The sequence below is a fragment of the Sus scrofa genome, chromosome 5 (genome assembly GCF_054392235.1).
Source record: "Sus scrofa isolate SSC_HxYL_T2T_F1_AM1 chromosome 5, Sscrofa_HxYL_maternal_Yorkshire_Landrace_v2.0, whole genome shotgun sequence".
In the NCBI taxonomy this organism is placed as follows: Eukaryota; Metazoa; Chordata; class Mammalia; order Artiodactyla; family Suidae; genus Sus; species Sus scrofa.
The window spans coordinates 281,450-296,731 of NC_139387.1; the positions used below are offsets into that span (position 1 = coordinate 281,450).

The 15,282-nt window shown below is 60.4% G+C and overlaps 2 protein-coding genes across 5 annotated transcripts; both read right to left on the reverse strand.

Annotated features, from left to right (window-relative positions):
* Positions 1-4,746: 4,746 nt before the first annotated feature.
* Positions 4,747-7,219, reverse strand: MIOX (myo-inositol oxygenase). 3 transcript variants are annotated; one of them, XM_085024750.1, is made up of 10 exons: positions 7,171-7,219; positions 6,530-6,610; positions 6,264-6,344; positions 6,022-6,184; positions 5,836-5,903; positions 5,608-5,717; positions 5,465-5,532; positions 5,314-5,363; positions 5,105-5,217; positions 4,747-5,018 (listed from the first exon to the last, which is right to left on the reverse strand). In XM_085024750.1, the coding sequence occupies exons 2-10, from the start codon at positions 6,575-6,577 to the stop codon at positions 4,910-4,912; spliced, it is 810 nt and encodes a 269-aa protein (XP_084880876.1). In that variant the 5' UTR covers positions 6,578-6,610; positions 7,171-7,219; the 3' UTR covers positions 4,747-4,909.
* A 116-nt stretch (positions 7,220-7,335) lies between these two features.
* ADM2 (adrenomedullin 2) lies at positions 7,336-12,107 on the reverse strand. 2 transcript variants are annotated; one of them, XM_085024640.1, is made up of 3 exons: positions 11,566-12,107; positions 10,802-10,857; positions 7,336-10,147 (listed from the first exon to the last, which is right to left on the reverse strand). In XM_085024640.1, exons 1-3 carry the CDS (start codon positions 11,671-11,673, stop codon positions 9,829-9,831), a joined length of 483 nt encoding a protein of 160 aa, XP_084880766.1. In that variant the 5' UTR covers positions 11,674-12,107; the 3' UTR covers positions 7,336-9,828.
* Between the last annotated feature and the right edge of the window lie 3,175 nt (positions 12,108-15,282).

A 15,282-nucleotide genomic window follows, 5' to 3' on the forward strand; every position in this document is an offset into this window, starting at 1 on the left:
CTCTGGTCGAACTATATTAAGAAAATCTGACCAGAAGGAGGAGTTTGTCGGAATGCTTTTATGCTCCGTCAGCACATCCCAACTGTGAGTAGCGCTTTCTTGGGTTCGTTGCCATGTGGAATCGGAAACCTTTCCAGGAATTCTCTTGTGGAGTAGCAGGTTAAGGATCCAGTGTCACCCAGCAGCTTTGGTTGCTGCGGGGGCATGGGTTCAATCCTTAGCCTGGGAACTTGCTCACACCAAAGGCACGGTGAAAAAAAAGAAAGAAAGAGAAAGAGAGAAAGGAAAAAGGGGAGGAAGGAAGGGAGGGAGGGACCTTGGGAGTTCCCATCATGGCGCAGCAGAAACAATCAGACTAGTATCCATGAGGACACGGGTTCAATCCCTGGCCTTGCTCAGTGGGTTAAGGATTCGGTGTTACCATGAGCTGTGGTGTAGGTGGCAGACACGGTTTGGATCCCGCGTTGCTGTGGCTGTGGTGTTGGCCAGTGGCTACAGCTTGGATTATACCCCTGGCCTGGGAACCTCCACATGCCGTGCTTGCAGCCCTAAGAAAAGACAAAAGAAAGAGAAAGGAACCTTTCCACACTGAGCCTTCTGTCCTCTGCCACATGACAACCCCCTGGTGCATCTAGATTCTGAATGGATGTTTTTGCTCAGGCATGATTTGGAGCGTCATATATGGGTCATTTGGAAAATCTTGGCTCAGTGAGTTATAAGGATCTTCTCGATGCGGACAGTCTGAAAAAATCACACTCATCAATGTCTCCATTGACCTTATCAGAACAAATCTTTAAGTATGAGGAAGCTGTCAAATTCGTGGTGGTGGAAGTTTTCCCAAAACCCAATTTTTTCCTGAAAGCTGGATGTTATCATTGGCAAGATATGCTGTCATCATTTTCCTTGAAGTGCCAGCCTTATTTTGTCCATTTTGGGGGAAATGACCACCAATCCCCAAGACTGAGTGACCATGGTTAGCCTATCCGTTGTTCTTCCAGATAAGACCAGCTGGCCAAACTGGCTGCTGTGTCCACACCTGCCCTCCCGAGGCCCCTGTCCTGGCTCTGCCCACAGGGCTTCATGGTCACCCCATTTTGTCACAAAAGGTTAAAAAGAGCTGTACTCAAGGAGACATAACAATCTGAATAGTTTTACTTCTTCATCGAAGACATTCTTAAGTAAAACTGACATGTGTGTGTGTGTGTGTGTGTGTGTGTGTGTGTGTGTGTGTGTGTGTTCGTGTGTTCAGGGCCTCACCCCCAGCATGTGGAAGTCCCCAGGCTTGAGGTCAAATTGGAGCTGCAGCTGCTGATCTACACCACAGCCACAATAGCAACGCAGGGTTCGAGCCACACCTGCGACCTACACCACAGCTCACAGCAGCAGGATCCTTAACTCACTGAGCAGGGCCAGGGATCGAACCCGCATCTTCATGCACACTACTTGAGTTCGTCACCACCGATCCACAACGGGAATTCCAAAACGGACCTGTTTTTGAACCGCAAGGATGTGGACTAGAGGGACACGGCCACGACCAGCAATTTGGGGCGTCTGCCACCGCTGTGCGTTTCCATAACCACGGAAAGGTCAGCTCAGTGAAAAGGCAGAGATGTCCTGTCTGAAAACAGCAGTGACCTCCCATGGCCCCCGACGGAGCCGAAGCTTCTGGGAGAGCCCTTGGAGCTGCATGGTCCGGGCACAGTCACAGACCGTTTCTGTTCAGTCTAGGCTTGAGCCTGAAGTTGAGGGGTCTGAGCTTGTTGTTGTATTTCCCCGGGCCATTTGTGCCTTTCAAAGCAGTCACCTTCCTCTAGCATCTGCTCAGGGTCCCCATGGCCTGGCCAGAGGAGCAAAGGCCATAGTGAGCTGCTCTGCTCCTGCAGGCCTTGATCTGCCACTTTCCAGCTGCAGCCAAGCATGCCTGACTCTCAGCCCCCAAGGGGCCTCCTGACAAATTCTCGGTTCCTCTCACACTGCTGCTTATGACTGCTCTCTTGGAAGAAACTGGCTCATTTAAAGAGAAATAGGGGAGTTCCCGTCGTGGCGCAGTGGTTAACGAATCCGACTAGGAACCATGAGGTTGCGGGTTCGGTCCCTGCCCTTGCTCAGTGGGTTAACGATCCGGCGTTGCCGTGAGCTGTGGTGTAGGTTGCAGACGCGGCTCGGATCCCACGTTGCTGTGGCTCTGGTGTAGGCCGGTGGCTACAGCTCCAATTCAACCCCTAGCCTGGGAACCTCCATATGCCGCGGGAGCGGCCCAAGAAATAGCAACAACAACAACAAAAGACAAAAATAAATAAATAAATAAATAAAAAAAAAAAATAAAGAGAAATAGGACTAATGAGAAGAGCGCCACAAGGCCTCAATGCCACGGAGAAAGGTGGCAGCTGGGGGCTGCAGCCAGACTCAGCACAGCAAGAGCTGGGGAGGAGCAGAGCAACGAGGGCGGGGGAGTCAAGCCACCTCCTCCCTGCGGGCTCCTCAGCGGCCCAGTTCCCTGGGGCCCCCAGCAAGGCCTGAGCATCCCCTGGGTAGACAGAAATAAGGGCACCCTGGTCCCCTACTGCCCTCGCCCTACTTGGGGGCTGTTTGCAGGTGGGCAGATAGGGTGTGCAGGGGCAGAGAGAGGCTCTGGGGACCCAGGGAGGGGGAAAGGGCAGCCACTCCTGCTCTGCCCTGGAGAGGCCCCCAGCATGGTTTCAAGATGGTACGCTTGGTCCCTTGTGTCCTTGGAGGTCCCTTGGAGGTCAGCGCTGGTCACGCCCCTCGTGCAGTGGCAGAGGGGCTCAGAGGAGCCACAAGGCTGGCTGTCCATGCAGCAGGAAGGGCAGGGGGCGATGTCACCTCCCATGGCCACAACCAGTGGTTGGACTAGAGGTGGACATTCAAGGAGCTGAGTCTTCAGCCCCCAGCACGTGGCTGTGGATGTGAAACCATTTCCCACTCAGAGAAAGCAAAGTTCCTTGGAGAAATGGCCAGTTCCACATCCAGGGCTGCCTCTCTGCTAAGCAGGAAAACACGCCCCCCAAAGACGTCCGCACCAGTCCCCGGAACTTGTGAGTGTAACCTCACTTGGAAGAAGCCTCTTGCAGCTGTAATGAAGGGCCTTGAGTTGAGGGCATCCTGGATGAAATCTGGGTGGGCGCTCAAGGCCATCACAAGTGTCTTCACAAGAGAAAGGCAGAAGGAGACAAATACATAGACCGAGACTCCAGCCACCACCCGACAGCTGCCGGCGGCCACCCGAGGCTGGGAGACTCAGGAGGGACCCTCCCAGAGCCTGGAGGGAGCCCGGCCCTGCTAACACCTGGGGCTCAGACTTCTGGCTTCCAGAACTTGAGAGAATAAATTTGTTGTTTTAAGTCACCAAGTTTGCGGTAATTTGTTACAGCAGACACGGGAAATTAACAGTCTGGGGTCTGGGTGTCTTGTTACAGCAGACAGCTAGACATCCTCAGAGACCACTGTGGCTCAGAAGGACCCAGGTGCCCCCCTGGAAGCCCTCCCCAGCCCTGCCTGAGCACCAGTAAGGATAACAATGCACAAATATGCTGAAGTCTATGTGTTCTTAGTACAAAGCCAGACAACTGGATCATGTTTAAAGGGTGCTGGGGAACTAGATCTTGCAAATTGGTGAATTCCTTTTTTTTTTTTCTTTTTTCTTTTTAGGATCGCACCTGCGACATACGGAAGGTCCCAGGCTGGGAGTCGAATCGGAGCTACAGCTGCCGGCCTACACCACAGCCACAGCCATGCGGGATCCAAGCCGCATCTGAGACCTACACCACAGCTCACGGCAACGCTGGATCCTTAATCCGCTGAGAAAGGCCAGGGATCGAACCCACATCCTCATGGATGATCCGGAGTCAGGTTCGTTAACCTCTGAGCCACAAAGGGAACTCCCAAACTGGCGAATTAAGAGAAAGACAGGGAGTTCCCTTAGGGTGAAGCCGGGTAAGTATCCCTCGGGTTAGGGTTAGGAACCTGCGTGCTGGGTGCGTGAGGCAGATAAAAGAGCAAGGCAGGAGCATTTACTTGACTTTCCGGCACAAACAGCCCCAGGGGAGGGGCAGGGGCTGCTGCTCTCCCTCCAGCAGACCCGAAACTACAGCACAGCAGCCTCGAGACAACCGTGCCTCCAGATGAAGCAGAGCCACCACCCCTAAGGCCCTCTTGCCCCCAGCAAGCCAAATCCGAATCTGATTAAGTCTCTAAACTCATTTACCAATTAGCAGGAAATACTGAGGAAAATATTAATAGATTCCAGGCAGATGCAATCAGCAAAATCCCAACAGGAAATTCCTAGACAAATGATCCACTTTCTTCCAAGAAATGAGGAGCCAGTGGTGGGAAAGCTGCGGCTGGACTGCAGCTTTGAGGGTGTGTGCTTGTGGGTTGCAGACGCAAGGCAAAGGGGGAGACCATCAGCCAAGCAGAGGCTTCTCCTGGGGCCCACGGAGATGCGCGGGTGTCTTCATAGGTCGGGATGGGAGCAAGGAGCATGTGTTTATGATATGACATTTCCTGCTGTGTTCTGTTTGCTCTGTGTTCTCAGAGGGGACTGAGCCCAGAGGCCTTGGTGCCGGTTTTGCGAATGCAGAGGAGAGCAGGGCGACCCCAGGAGGGTGAGCAAGATGTTTATGGCAACAGGAACAGCGGGACAGCGAGCCCAAGAGGGAGGACTCCACCCCCAGTCAGTGCCCCACCGCAGGGAGCCTCAGCCTCAATGAGGGTCGGACTCACCAGCTGTTTCGAGGCTTTTATTGCCCCTGGGGATGGGGGCCAACCGGGCAGGGAGTGCAGGTGGGCCTGTGGGGACCCCTGGAAAGGCCGCGGTGGGTCATCCCTGTGCCTGACAGCGACTGTCACCCGGGGTACCCAGCCAGGCTTGGGCAGGTGGACAGGTCGGTCACCAGCACAGGACACCGGGGCAGTACTTGTCAATGAGCCCCTGGTAGTAGGGCCGCAGCTCGTCCACGTCCGGCAGGTCGGAGCCCTTGGTGTAGAGATCGAACTTGCTGCAGCGGGAGGGACAGCGCTCCGTGAAGCAGCCCCCAAGGCCCCGCCCCGCCCCGCCCCCAGCCCCCCAAGGGCACGACCGTACTTGAACTCCTGCACCCAGGGCAGCATGGCCAGGTCCTGCTCGTTGCACAGTTGCCGGTAGTCGCCGCCCGTGTGCCACGGGTAGAAGGAGTGGAAGCGGATGATGTAGAAGGCCTGGGGCGGGAGGAGCCACACCGACGGCTCTAGGCGGGGCGGGGCGGGGGCGGGGCGGGGGCGGGGCCCTTGGCGTTGCTCCTCCCCCCAACCTACCTCTCCTGGGAGGGAGAATTTGTTGAACTTCATCATCTGGTACATGTACTCTGTGGGAGGGAAGGAGGGAGGGAGGGTGTCACCACTAGGCATCCGGTTCGGGGAGGGCCCACCGCGCTCCCGCGGTTCCAGCGTCTCTAACTGGCCTCACCATCGTGGCCCCAGGACATCAGGACATTCTCGAGCCCACAGTGGGGCTGGTACATGCCAAGCTCTGTGCTGCAGGGTGAGATGAGAGGGTGAGAGGGGGTCAGGAGCCCTGGGGAGGGAGGAGCACCGGCGAGGCAGGCTCACCTGTAGACAGGGTCCTGAAGGTCAGGGTTATCCTGGAAGGTAGAGTCGCAGAAAACCACAGAGGCCTGCGGACGGCAGCCCACAGGGAAGGTGTCTCCAACGACGGCCCACTGGAGGGACGGGCGGCTGTGGGTGAGCGCGACTGGCCTGCCCATCAAGTGGTGTCCAGACCCCAGGGCCGAGGCCGCCCAGTGCCCCACCCTGCGCACCCCTCTCCCCACTCCTCACCTGGGGTTCCCCTGCCAGAACCAGGACCTTCCCCAGGTCATGCAGGAGCCCGACGAGGTGGAACCAGTCTGGGAGAGAGGCCAGGGCAGGCTGGAGGGGGGATGCAGGGCCCAGGGCAGAGGAGGGGCTGGGGCGGGGGGGGGCAGGGCCAGGCCCCCAGCACCCCGGGCAGGCGGGGGAGCACACCTTTGTCAGGGTGGGCCTTCCGGATGCCCTCGGCCGTCTGGAAGGCGTGGAAGGAGTTGGGGAAGTCCACGTCGGGGTCGGACTCGTCCACCAGCCCGTCTAGCATGTCCACGGCCTCCAAGACAGTCATTCTCTTGTAGGAGAAGCCCCCGAACTGGGCGTGCTGGGCCAGGAAGGGAGAGGTCAGGGTGGCCCCAGGGCCGGCCCTCAGGAGGGGTTCGCGCTAGGAGTCCGGCAACTACCTTCTTCCTGACGAAGTCCACGGTCTGCCACGTGTGCATCAGCTTGTAGGTGCGGAAGACCCGGTCCAGCAGCGGGCCAGACTGCGAGTCAGAGGGTCAGCCAGGCAGCCCGCCAGCCCCTGCTCCTCACCCCAGGGGGCCACTGCCTCCCCTCTCCCAGGCCCGGCCCCGAGGTGTGAAGAGGGCATCCCCAGGGTGGCCCCGGGAGCCGTGCCAGGGGACAGGTGCTGCTCTCCCCAAGGAGCGGGGGTGGGAGGGGGTCTCACCGTGTAGTTTCGGAAGCTGCCCTTGTCTTTGGCCGCCTCTGGGTCCATATCAGGCCGATAGACCTGGGAAGGGTCTGGGTCCTGGTTGGGCGGGGGAGCAAACGCGTTTCACCGAGACGCCTTGGCGAGCCTGAGGTGAGATTGCGGCTCTCCGGGCGCCTTACCTGCCGGCGGATGCCGCAGAGGCCTGCTTCCAGGTGATGCGCAGATGCGGGCACACAGTACCCCCACCCGCGTCTCAAGGCCTGGGTCCAAGGGGAGCTCAGGGCTCGGATGGTGACCATGGCCCCAGCCAGACCACGACAGAAGGAGGGGGACCTTGGACCCAGATGAAGGCCAGGAACCCGCGGGAAGAGGGCCTGGCGCTGCCTTTCCCTGAGGGAGCAGCTGCTGGTGCGAGGCCTGGGATACTCACCTTCATCCTGAGAGGGGGCAGTGCCGGCGAGTGGGCAAGCCCGCCCCAGGCCTGTGTGCCCCTATATATGCCCACAGGTTACATAAGTGACCGGACACCACCCAGCCCCTTGGCCCTGGCCTTCGGTAATGAGTGACCATCCACCCTCCTCCTGGCCTCAGCGAGTTAATGTGTCAGCACAGGAGCAGCCCCAGTGGCCCGGCTCCCCCCCGCCCCGGCCACTGACCTGCCTGGGAGGTCAAGTCTGCTTGCAGCCAGCTCTGCTCTGGCCCCACAAGCTTTAAACACTTCCAGGCCCCAGTAGGCCCCTCCCTCCCAACACCTTATCCCCAGGCACCTGGGGTTTGGGGCAGGGTGGGGCATATTTCAGAAAAAGTTATTTTGAAGCTTGTTAAGATGGGAGGAAGACTTTATTGGGAGATGTGCTGTAGGGAGGAGGGAGGGTGGCAGAGGAGATAAAGGGTGGGGAATTCTCGCTAAACTGACTTAGCGGGATTCTGGCTGCAGGCGGGTCGGCTGGTGAGGTCAGGGTGGGATTCCTGCTAATACCGGCGAGGCCTGCGGGAGCCCCAGGGCTCAAGTTCCGTTGCGTTGCGTAAGGGGTCTTCATCTGGCTCTTTGGGTCAGAGCAGGGAGGAATTCACAGCCCTTGTCATGTGCGGGCTGGCCTAGGCCATGCGGACACAGCAGGGACCACGGGGCTTGGGTGGACGGTCCGTCCGTCTGAGCGCCGAGCATCGTCAGGGTAGGGTCTCAGGCGGGAGAGGACAGTGGGCAGGTGCGAGGCCCTGGTCTCCAAGGGGTTCTTCCTGCCCGTGCTAAGGATCAGCCGGGGGTGCTGGGGCCCCTCATCTAAGGTGGCAGAGTACCCCCGGCCCCCGTGAGCCCATAGCACCTCCTCTTCCCCACACACAGGCGTCCCTCACTGCTTCCGGGGTTGAGTTCCCCTGCCTCCTCCTCCCACTGGGCTGTCAACCTCAGGGTTGGGCGCATGTGCTTTATTCGCTGTTTCCACGAGTGCTCAGCCAATGTTTGCTGCAGGGATGGAGACGGGGCTCCAGGAACCATCACCCCAAAGCAGATGGTGGCTTGGACCAAGAGAAAGAGCAAAAGCTGGCTGACAGGATCTGGGTGAGGGAGACGAGGAGGAGGGAGAGGAGGTTTCGGCCGGAACAGGAGGAGGAGGTGGCAGGGGCAGAGCTGGGGGACTGGCACCAGACCTCCAAGTGAGAGGTCAGACAGGTGGCTGGGACAGCACTTAGAGCTCAGGGGTCATGTGGACACCAGGTCCGCTGCTGTGACCATGGCAGGTGGCCATACAAAAAAGCAGCCCAAGACGGGGAGCACCTTGGCAAGGGCATGGAGCAGGGCACTCCTGGGGGCCTGGCAGCCTGTGTGCCACGTGGAGGGTGTGGTGTGGGGTGGTGTTCCTGGCAGAGGGTGCACCCTGTGTGTGGGACCAGAGGGGGGGACTTTGCCCCCGTGGCTGGAGCCAGGAGGGTCTTGGCCCAGCCAAGCTCCCGACTCTCCCCAACTCGGTCCTCCTCTTCCTCATTCCCCAGCCCCCCTCGAACTGTACTCACTGCCCCCGGGCCCTGTCTGCCTCTGCTGGCACCGCTCTGAGCCCCAGCCTGCTGGCCTCATTGGCGCCCCTCACACACCCATCCCAGCGACATCCAACATCCACACCTCCTGTGCCAGGGCACCGGGCTCCTTCTCCCCCCAGCCTCCCAGCAGGGCAGGGACCAGCCTCAACTGTTCATACAGGGCCTGCTGGAGGGAAGGTGAGCCCTGGGCTCGAAGAGGGAGCACAGGGGTGGGAGCTCAGATGGTTCTTCCAGGAGCCTCTTAGCCCGGGGCTCCAGGGCTCTGAGGGGTCTGTGGCTGCAGCCCTGACCTCTGGCTGCAGTATCTGCCTCTAGAGTTGGGATAAACGCAGCGCTCCCCTCGCAGGGGGGATGAGAAGATGACATAGAAAACAAAATAAGTGCTCCAGGAACATTTGCAAATAGCAGAAACCACCTTCCTGAGCCCCAGGCCCATGAGGCATGGGGTGCCAGTACTGCGGGACTAGCAAAAGGCTCTGATGGCACAGCAGGTAAAGCCTGCCCGCCGCCGGGGTTGGGAAGCGAGATGCACACTGAGAACTCTGCCAACTGGCTGTGGAGGTGTCCTTCTGATAATTTGAGACCAGTCCCCTCCCACAGGCTGCTGGCAAGTCTGCTTTGTAGGGCCAGCCTGCTCCAGCCTCCTGCCGTCCACACACTGGGCAGGATGGGGCTCACGGATCTGTGCCCCAGTCCTGCCCCGCCCTGCCCTGGGGAGCCAGAAGGATATCCTGCCCAGCCCTGCTCCAGAACGCCCGGGCAGGCTCTTGAACCCTCACACCCCTACCCCGCTGCCCTCGGGGCCTCCCTTGCGACCTTGGGCCCAGCTGGAGTGGAGCAGTCCAGCTTGAATCCTGTGACATCAGGACCAGCAGGGAGGGGCCATCTCTCCTGCTTGCCTAGTGGTGGCTCACGGTGTTCTGGCCTCTGGCGTCTGCTCTATGTACTCGGACAGGCCCCGCTCCTCTGTGACCCTCTGTGGCACCCAGTTCAGCCAACCGCCTGGCTTGGCCGAGGGTCACCCTCTCAGGTGCAGAGCCTCTGGGTGTGAAGCCTCTGCCAGGTCCACACACGCACGTGGGCTTGTGTCCACAGTCATTCTAAGGCGGCAGCAGCAGAGCCCGGTGGGAGAAGGGTGGGTGGGGCGTCCCAGGCGCTCGCATCACGGTTCCGGTCGCGCGCTCTGGGGCTGGTTCCGGGCTGTGGGCTGAGCTGCAGCTCTGGGATTGGGGTGCAACACCCCAGCTGAGACAGGCTGGGGTATGACCTGCCCCACTTCAGCCATAGCTGTGGGGGCTGCTGGGGTCCACAGGGACTGTGTCCCGTGGGCCAGCGGACCCGACAAGCTGCCAAAGGCGGTGGCTGAGGTTCTGCACCTGGCAGGTGCCCAGCACACAGCCCACACGCAGGAGCTGGGCTCGAGGCCTCCGGGGACCCAAATGTCGGCGGGGGCCATTTCGGCGAGGCTGGCCCAGATCAGGGGCCAGCCTGGCACTTCTCTGTGACTGGAGAGCCGGGTGCAGCTTCCAGACTGCAGGCCGGGGTGCGGGGTGCTGGGGCTGCACAGCACTGGAAGAAGTCTGGCCTGGGGGCTCCCTGCAGAGGGAGATGGGGGAAGTAAACCCAATGGCCCAGCCTCTCAAGGACCCATAAACCCACCCACTTTCTCCTCCACACAGGCCTGGGGTCATTGCCAGGGGAAGCCCACTCCACCCCCCAAGTCTGGATCACTGCCAGGGGAAGCCCACGCCCCCGCCCCCCAATCTGGAGCACCGCCAGGGGAAGCCCACTGAGCTCTGGGCTTGGGTCCTGGCCCCCAGCCATCTCAGAAACCAAGGGCACATGTCCGTTCACCTGCACCTCCCCGGACAAGGGGCAGCCCTGGCCTCTGTGGGCTATTATGCTCAGGACTCAGGTGACTCTCCCCTCAGCCCTTCCGTTGGGGTGGGGGAGGTGGGTAGGCCTGGGGACCCCTCCAGCCTCCCTTTCCTTTTGAGGGATCTGCTCTGCCAAGGGGGAGTGGGCATATGCCCTCAGAGGGGAGGCAAGGCAGAGGGGCCTCTTGCCCTGCTCAGGGTGGCTTAGGGCCTGGGGGACTGGCCCTGGATTTAGCCCTAAGCGCTGACAGCAGGTGGGAGGTTCCCCCAAACTGGGGCCAGAGGCCGGGGTGGGGGGTGGGGGGGCGCCTTCCGGCCATTCCTGCTTCCTGCTCCGTTGTTCGGGGGTCATGCCGGTCTGAGCCCTGCTCACCTGGGTCGTGCGGGCAGCCGGTTCCTGCCCAGCCCTAGGGACAGTGTGCCTGGCAGCTGCAGGTAGAGGAGGCTGATGCAACCAAGGGTGACCGGCAGGAGCGGGACCATGGCAGGCGGGGCTGGAGCGGCGGTGAGCTGGCAGGTACGAGGGCAGGGCGACCCTGGGCTGAGCCACCTCTTCCGCCCTCGCCTCGGGGAAGCTCCTGGTCAGCGGGCGGTCGGGGTCCGGCTGGGGCCTCGGCGGCACCTCCAGTGCTAAGTAGTCTTTCAGGGAGGCGGGGCCGGCCGCGCCGGTGGGCGGGGCGACGGGGCGCCCTCCCCGGACCCTCACCCTGCCCCCGGGGGCTGCGGCCGGCCGCGCTGCTGGCAGCCGTGTGGGTGCTGGGAAGCGAGCGCGGGCGGAGGGCCTCTCCGTGCTGGGCGGCTGGCTACGGACCCCAGGATGCCAGGCTCGCCCCGCCACCTTCTGGCGCCACCCAGCGCCCGGAGGGACCAAAACTTCCAGGCCGGGGGTGGGAGGTGAGGGCTGGGGGGTGTTGCGGTCTGCGGGGCTGGGTGCCGCCCACCACCTCTCGGTCCCTTGGTCTCAGCTCCCAAAAGTCTGCCACGGCCAGAGGGGCCGAGGCCTGGCCAGAGGCGATTTTAAGGCCCCTCCTCAAGCTCCTCTAGCAGCTGTAGCCCTAAAAACGCTACCCTTTCTCCCCGCTGCTGAAGCCTTAGACGGTTTTGTAAGAATTTTAATACGTGAGAACTTCTCCTTACCACGACTGTGGACTCCTCTTCCAGGTCCAGATGGGCGCCCGGTTCCTGGGCCCTAGTGCATTCTGTTGGGTGGGGGCATCCTGGCGTCACGTACACACATACATGCATGTACAGGTAAAAATGTGTGTGACAGAGAGCGCCGTTCTCTCTTCTGGTTGACACTATACCAGTAGGGACTTAACATCCTTTGGTAGTGAGCGGTGAGGCCATGCACAGGCTTTCCAAGAGCATTCTCGGGAGCTCATGGGTGGGTCTATAAGGATTCCTCCAAGTGGGGATTCTGGCCGAAGGTGAGCCTGTGTTCGTGGGGACAGATGGAACCGAACTGCTCTCCACACAAGATGCCGCGCTGTCAACTGAGCAGACTGGGCGCCAGCACTTCCTCATTCCTCTGCGCATGTGAGGGGACAGTGGTCCCGTCACCCCCTGATCACAGACATGACCGATCCTCTCAGAATCTCTGAGTCTATTTCTAGTTCCTCTTCCGTCCTCCCCTGCTCCGGTCCTGCTCCCGCTTTCGGGTCATCATGAGTGACCTGGTCACTCCCCGTCCCTCCTGCACGCGCCAAGGGAGCTCAATAAACATTTGCTGGATGAATAAATCGACAAGTGCTGAGCACCTGCCACATGAAAGCGCTTGGCTTTCCACCTGAGGAAGGTAGGAAGCCCCAGCAGGCGTCCCTGCCTCGGGTTCTTTCGCCAGGAGGAGGGAGGTGATGGCATCCCATGCCCATTAGGAAAGTGGGATTCAGCACGGAGGTGGGTGCTGCGGGGACAGAGTGGATGGCTCAGCCCTTCTGTTTGCTGATGCAGGGAGCCGCTGGGGAGGGGGAGGGGTTAGCCCCCTGGGGGACATCCTGGAAGAGGTGGCTGGCCTCCAGCGGCCTGGGCCTGTGGCTGAAAAGAAGGCAGTCCTGGAACATGGTCTGGGAGTTTCAGGCAAGGTCCTGAGGGGAGAGGAGTGGAGAACATCACCCGCACAGGGCCCAGAGAGGGCCCAGAACCCAGCATGCCAGCTCCGAAGTGACAAATAGGGAAGGGGGGCAGCAAAGGGCCCTGGGGAGACCCAGGTCCGCAGCTGCTGCTGCTGCTCTTGTGAGCACCCCAACCTCCCTCGGCCTTCTGTGTCCACAGGGCTGCCAGCACCACCTCTCCAAAACACGTGTGATCATGTCACCCAAGCCACCAATGAAGAAAAAATAAGACTCCCTGTCTGGGAGTTCCCACTGCGGTGCAACGGGATCCACAGCGTCTCGGGAGCGCTGGGACGCAAGTTCGATCCCCGGCCCACACAGTGGGTTAAGGACACAGCATTCCTCCAACTGTGGCTTAGGTCGAAACTGTGCCTCGGATCTGATCCCTGGCCCCGGAACACCATGTGCCACGGGCGGCAAAACAAACCAACCTGCTTCTAGACTGAACAGGCGGAGGCAGGCCTGAGTGACGTGGGCTGGCCTGGGGCCCACTGCATTCTCTCTTGGTGGGGAGCTCATTTCGCCCAATTGCTCCTGACTGGACCAGCAAAACCTGCGATTCCACAGCGCCATGCAGGCTGCAGCTCACGCACCTGTACCTGCTCACACGTCTCGGAGGGGAACACACTCCCTCATCCCCAGTGGAGGAGCCACTGCTGGGCAGGGCCGGGCGGCCCCCAAAGCCACGCTTGCCCTCAGAGACATGCAAGAGGCAGACTAGAGGTTCCCCTGGCGAGCGGGGACTGGGCCACAGGAGGCGGATGGTGCTGGTGACCCTGGAGGAACAGTTTCAAGAAATTCACCTGGGGCAGGAAAGGCTAAGGAGGCAAATGGCCGGGCAGACAGCATGCCGGGGGTTTCGCTCCAGTGCTTTAAGGTGGCAGAGACTGAGCTGAATCCCGATGATGAGAGGGAAAGGCTGGGGGTGGGGAGGGCAGAGGGCCCAACCTCCGTGGTAGCGGTGGAAGGGGAGGTGGGGGTGAGGGAGGAGGCCCAGGCTCTGGCCATGCGACAGGTCCTGCCCCTGCGGCTTCTGTTTTCTCTGTGAGGGAGGCCGTGGGCTCATCTCTGAGACATGGGAGGTGGGGCCAGAGGTTTGAGGAGACTGCAGAGCGAAGAAAGTTGATGCGATGTTGGCAGGCTGGGCAGCGGGGGTGCACCCATCCTCAGCTGCGGTCATTGAGGCACTCTGCAGCAGCGAGGGCAGGCCCCAGGGGAGGTGGGTGGGCAGAGCTGTGTGTGGCTGGGGTTTGCCAGATGGGGATGGTGAAAACGGTTGGGGAGGTGGGAGTGACAGTGTCGGCAGGATGACAGTGATTGGAGCCACGCTGGGCAGGGGCACAAGGACGCAAGGAGGAGGCCCAGGGGCCCACTGGAGAGTCACTCCCTCAAGACGGCGAGCCTGCTTGGCAGAGAGGTGGCACAGTTCCTTGAAGGGGAGGAGGTGGGCAGGAGAGAGCTCCTCTGAGGGTGACATGGACAGGGTGGTGGCGGGAAACTCAGTGCCGAGGAACTGGCGTGGGGTGTCATGGTCTAGAGGCCTCAAACCTACCTTCGATCCCACGGTGCCCCCGAGAGGGCGGCAAGGGATGGGCTGCTTGCAAGGAGGGCCTAGGGTGGGGGACAGTGGGGTGCAGGGTCCCCACCATCTTTGGGGGAGAGCCAGTCCTGGGCTCAGGTGCCAGGCCAGAGGACCTGCCAGGGACACTCCTGCCCATGCACAAGCTCAGTGGTGGGCAATGTGGTGGGAAGATGTTTTTGGTGTGACAAAAACCAAAGCAAGACAGCTGGGGCAAAAGGAGGGTTCTGTGGGGTTCTGTAGAGTGCCCCACAGAAACAGCAGGGGCTGCGGCTGGGCCTGTGCCCAGGGGCAGGGACAGGAGCTCCTGACTCTGGGTTGGGTTCCTCTCGTTCTCCAGGCTGGTCCCAGCAAGACGGGGTGGGGGGTGTTCACAAACGTCAGCAGTTGGTTCCTTCGTAGTTTCCTTTTTTTCTTTCAGGGCCACACCCACAACACACGGAGGCTCCCAGGCTAGGGGTCCAACTGGAGCTACGGCTGCTGGCCTACACCACAGCCACAGCAACACCAGATCCCAGCCACATCTGTGACCCATACCACAGGTCACGGCAACATCGGATCCTTAATCCAGTGAGCAAGGCCAGGGATCGAACCCAAAACTTCATGGTTCCTAGCCGGGTTCCTTTCCGCTGCACCACAAGGGGAGCTCCCATAGGTTCTTTTTTTTAACAGCCACAGCAACATGGGATCTGAGCCTCGTCTGTGACTTACACCACAGCTCACAGCAATGCCGAATCCTTAACCCACTGATGGAGGCCAGGAAACTGCTGAGCCATAACTGGAATTCCATTCTTCGTAGGTTCTTTTTTTTTTTGTCTTTCTAGGGCCGCACCCATGGCATGTGGAGGTTCCCAGGCTAGGGGTCGAATCGGAGCTGTACACCACAGTCACAGCAATGCCAGATCCTAAGCAAGGCCAGGGATTGAACCCACAACCTCATGGTTCTTAGTCGGATTTGTCTCCACTGCACCACAACGGGAACTCCCTTCATAGTTTACTGACGCAGCCAAACTCACCCCAAAACAAGCTCGCCCTGCTGCTGCCTCTCAGTAAGTGAGGGAGCAGCCCTGAAATCCCCCCACCACATCTCCCTAGTTCCTTTCCTAGACTCTGCCCCCTTACCCATCCCTGTGCCACCGATAGGGAGGCTCTGGTCGCCCCGCC

Excerpts from the sequence above, each read along its gene's own strand:
- MIOX (XM_005653181.4), bottom strand. The coding sequence starts at position 6,813 with ATGGTCACCATCCGAGCCCTGAGCTCCCCTTGGACCCAGGCCTTGAGA. Across the intron at positions 6,345-6,529 it reads GCAGCTTCCGAAACTACACG|TCTGGCCCGCTGCTGGACCG; the intron begins GTGAGACCCCCT and ends TCTGACTCGCAG. Across the intron at positions 5,718-5,835 it reads TTCTGGCAGGGGAACCCCAG|TGGGCCGTCGTTGGAGACAC; the intron begins GTGAGGAGTGGG and ends CCGTCCCTCCAG.
- ADM2 (XM_085024640.1), bottom strand. The coding sequence starts at position 11,673 with ATGCATGTATGTGTGTACGTGACGCCAGGATGCCCCCACCCAACAGAA. Across the intron at positions 10,858-11,565 it reads AAGAGGAGTCCACAGTCGTG|CTGCCAGGCACACTGTCCCT; the intron begins GTAAGGAGAAGT and ends CTCTACCTGCAG. Across the intron at positions 10,148-10,801 it reads CGGCTGCCCGCACGACCCAG|GGAGCCCCCAGGCCAGACTT; the intron begins GTGAGCAGGGCT and ends CTCCCTCTGCAG.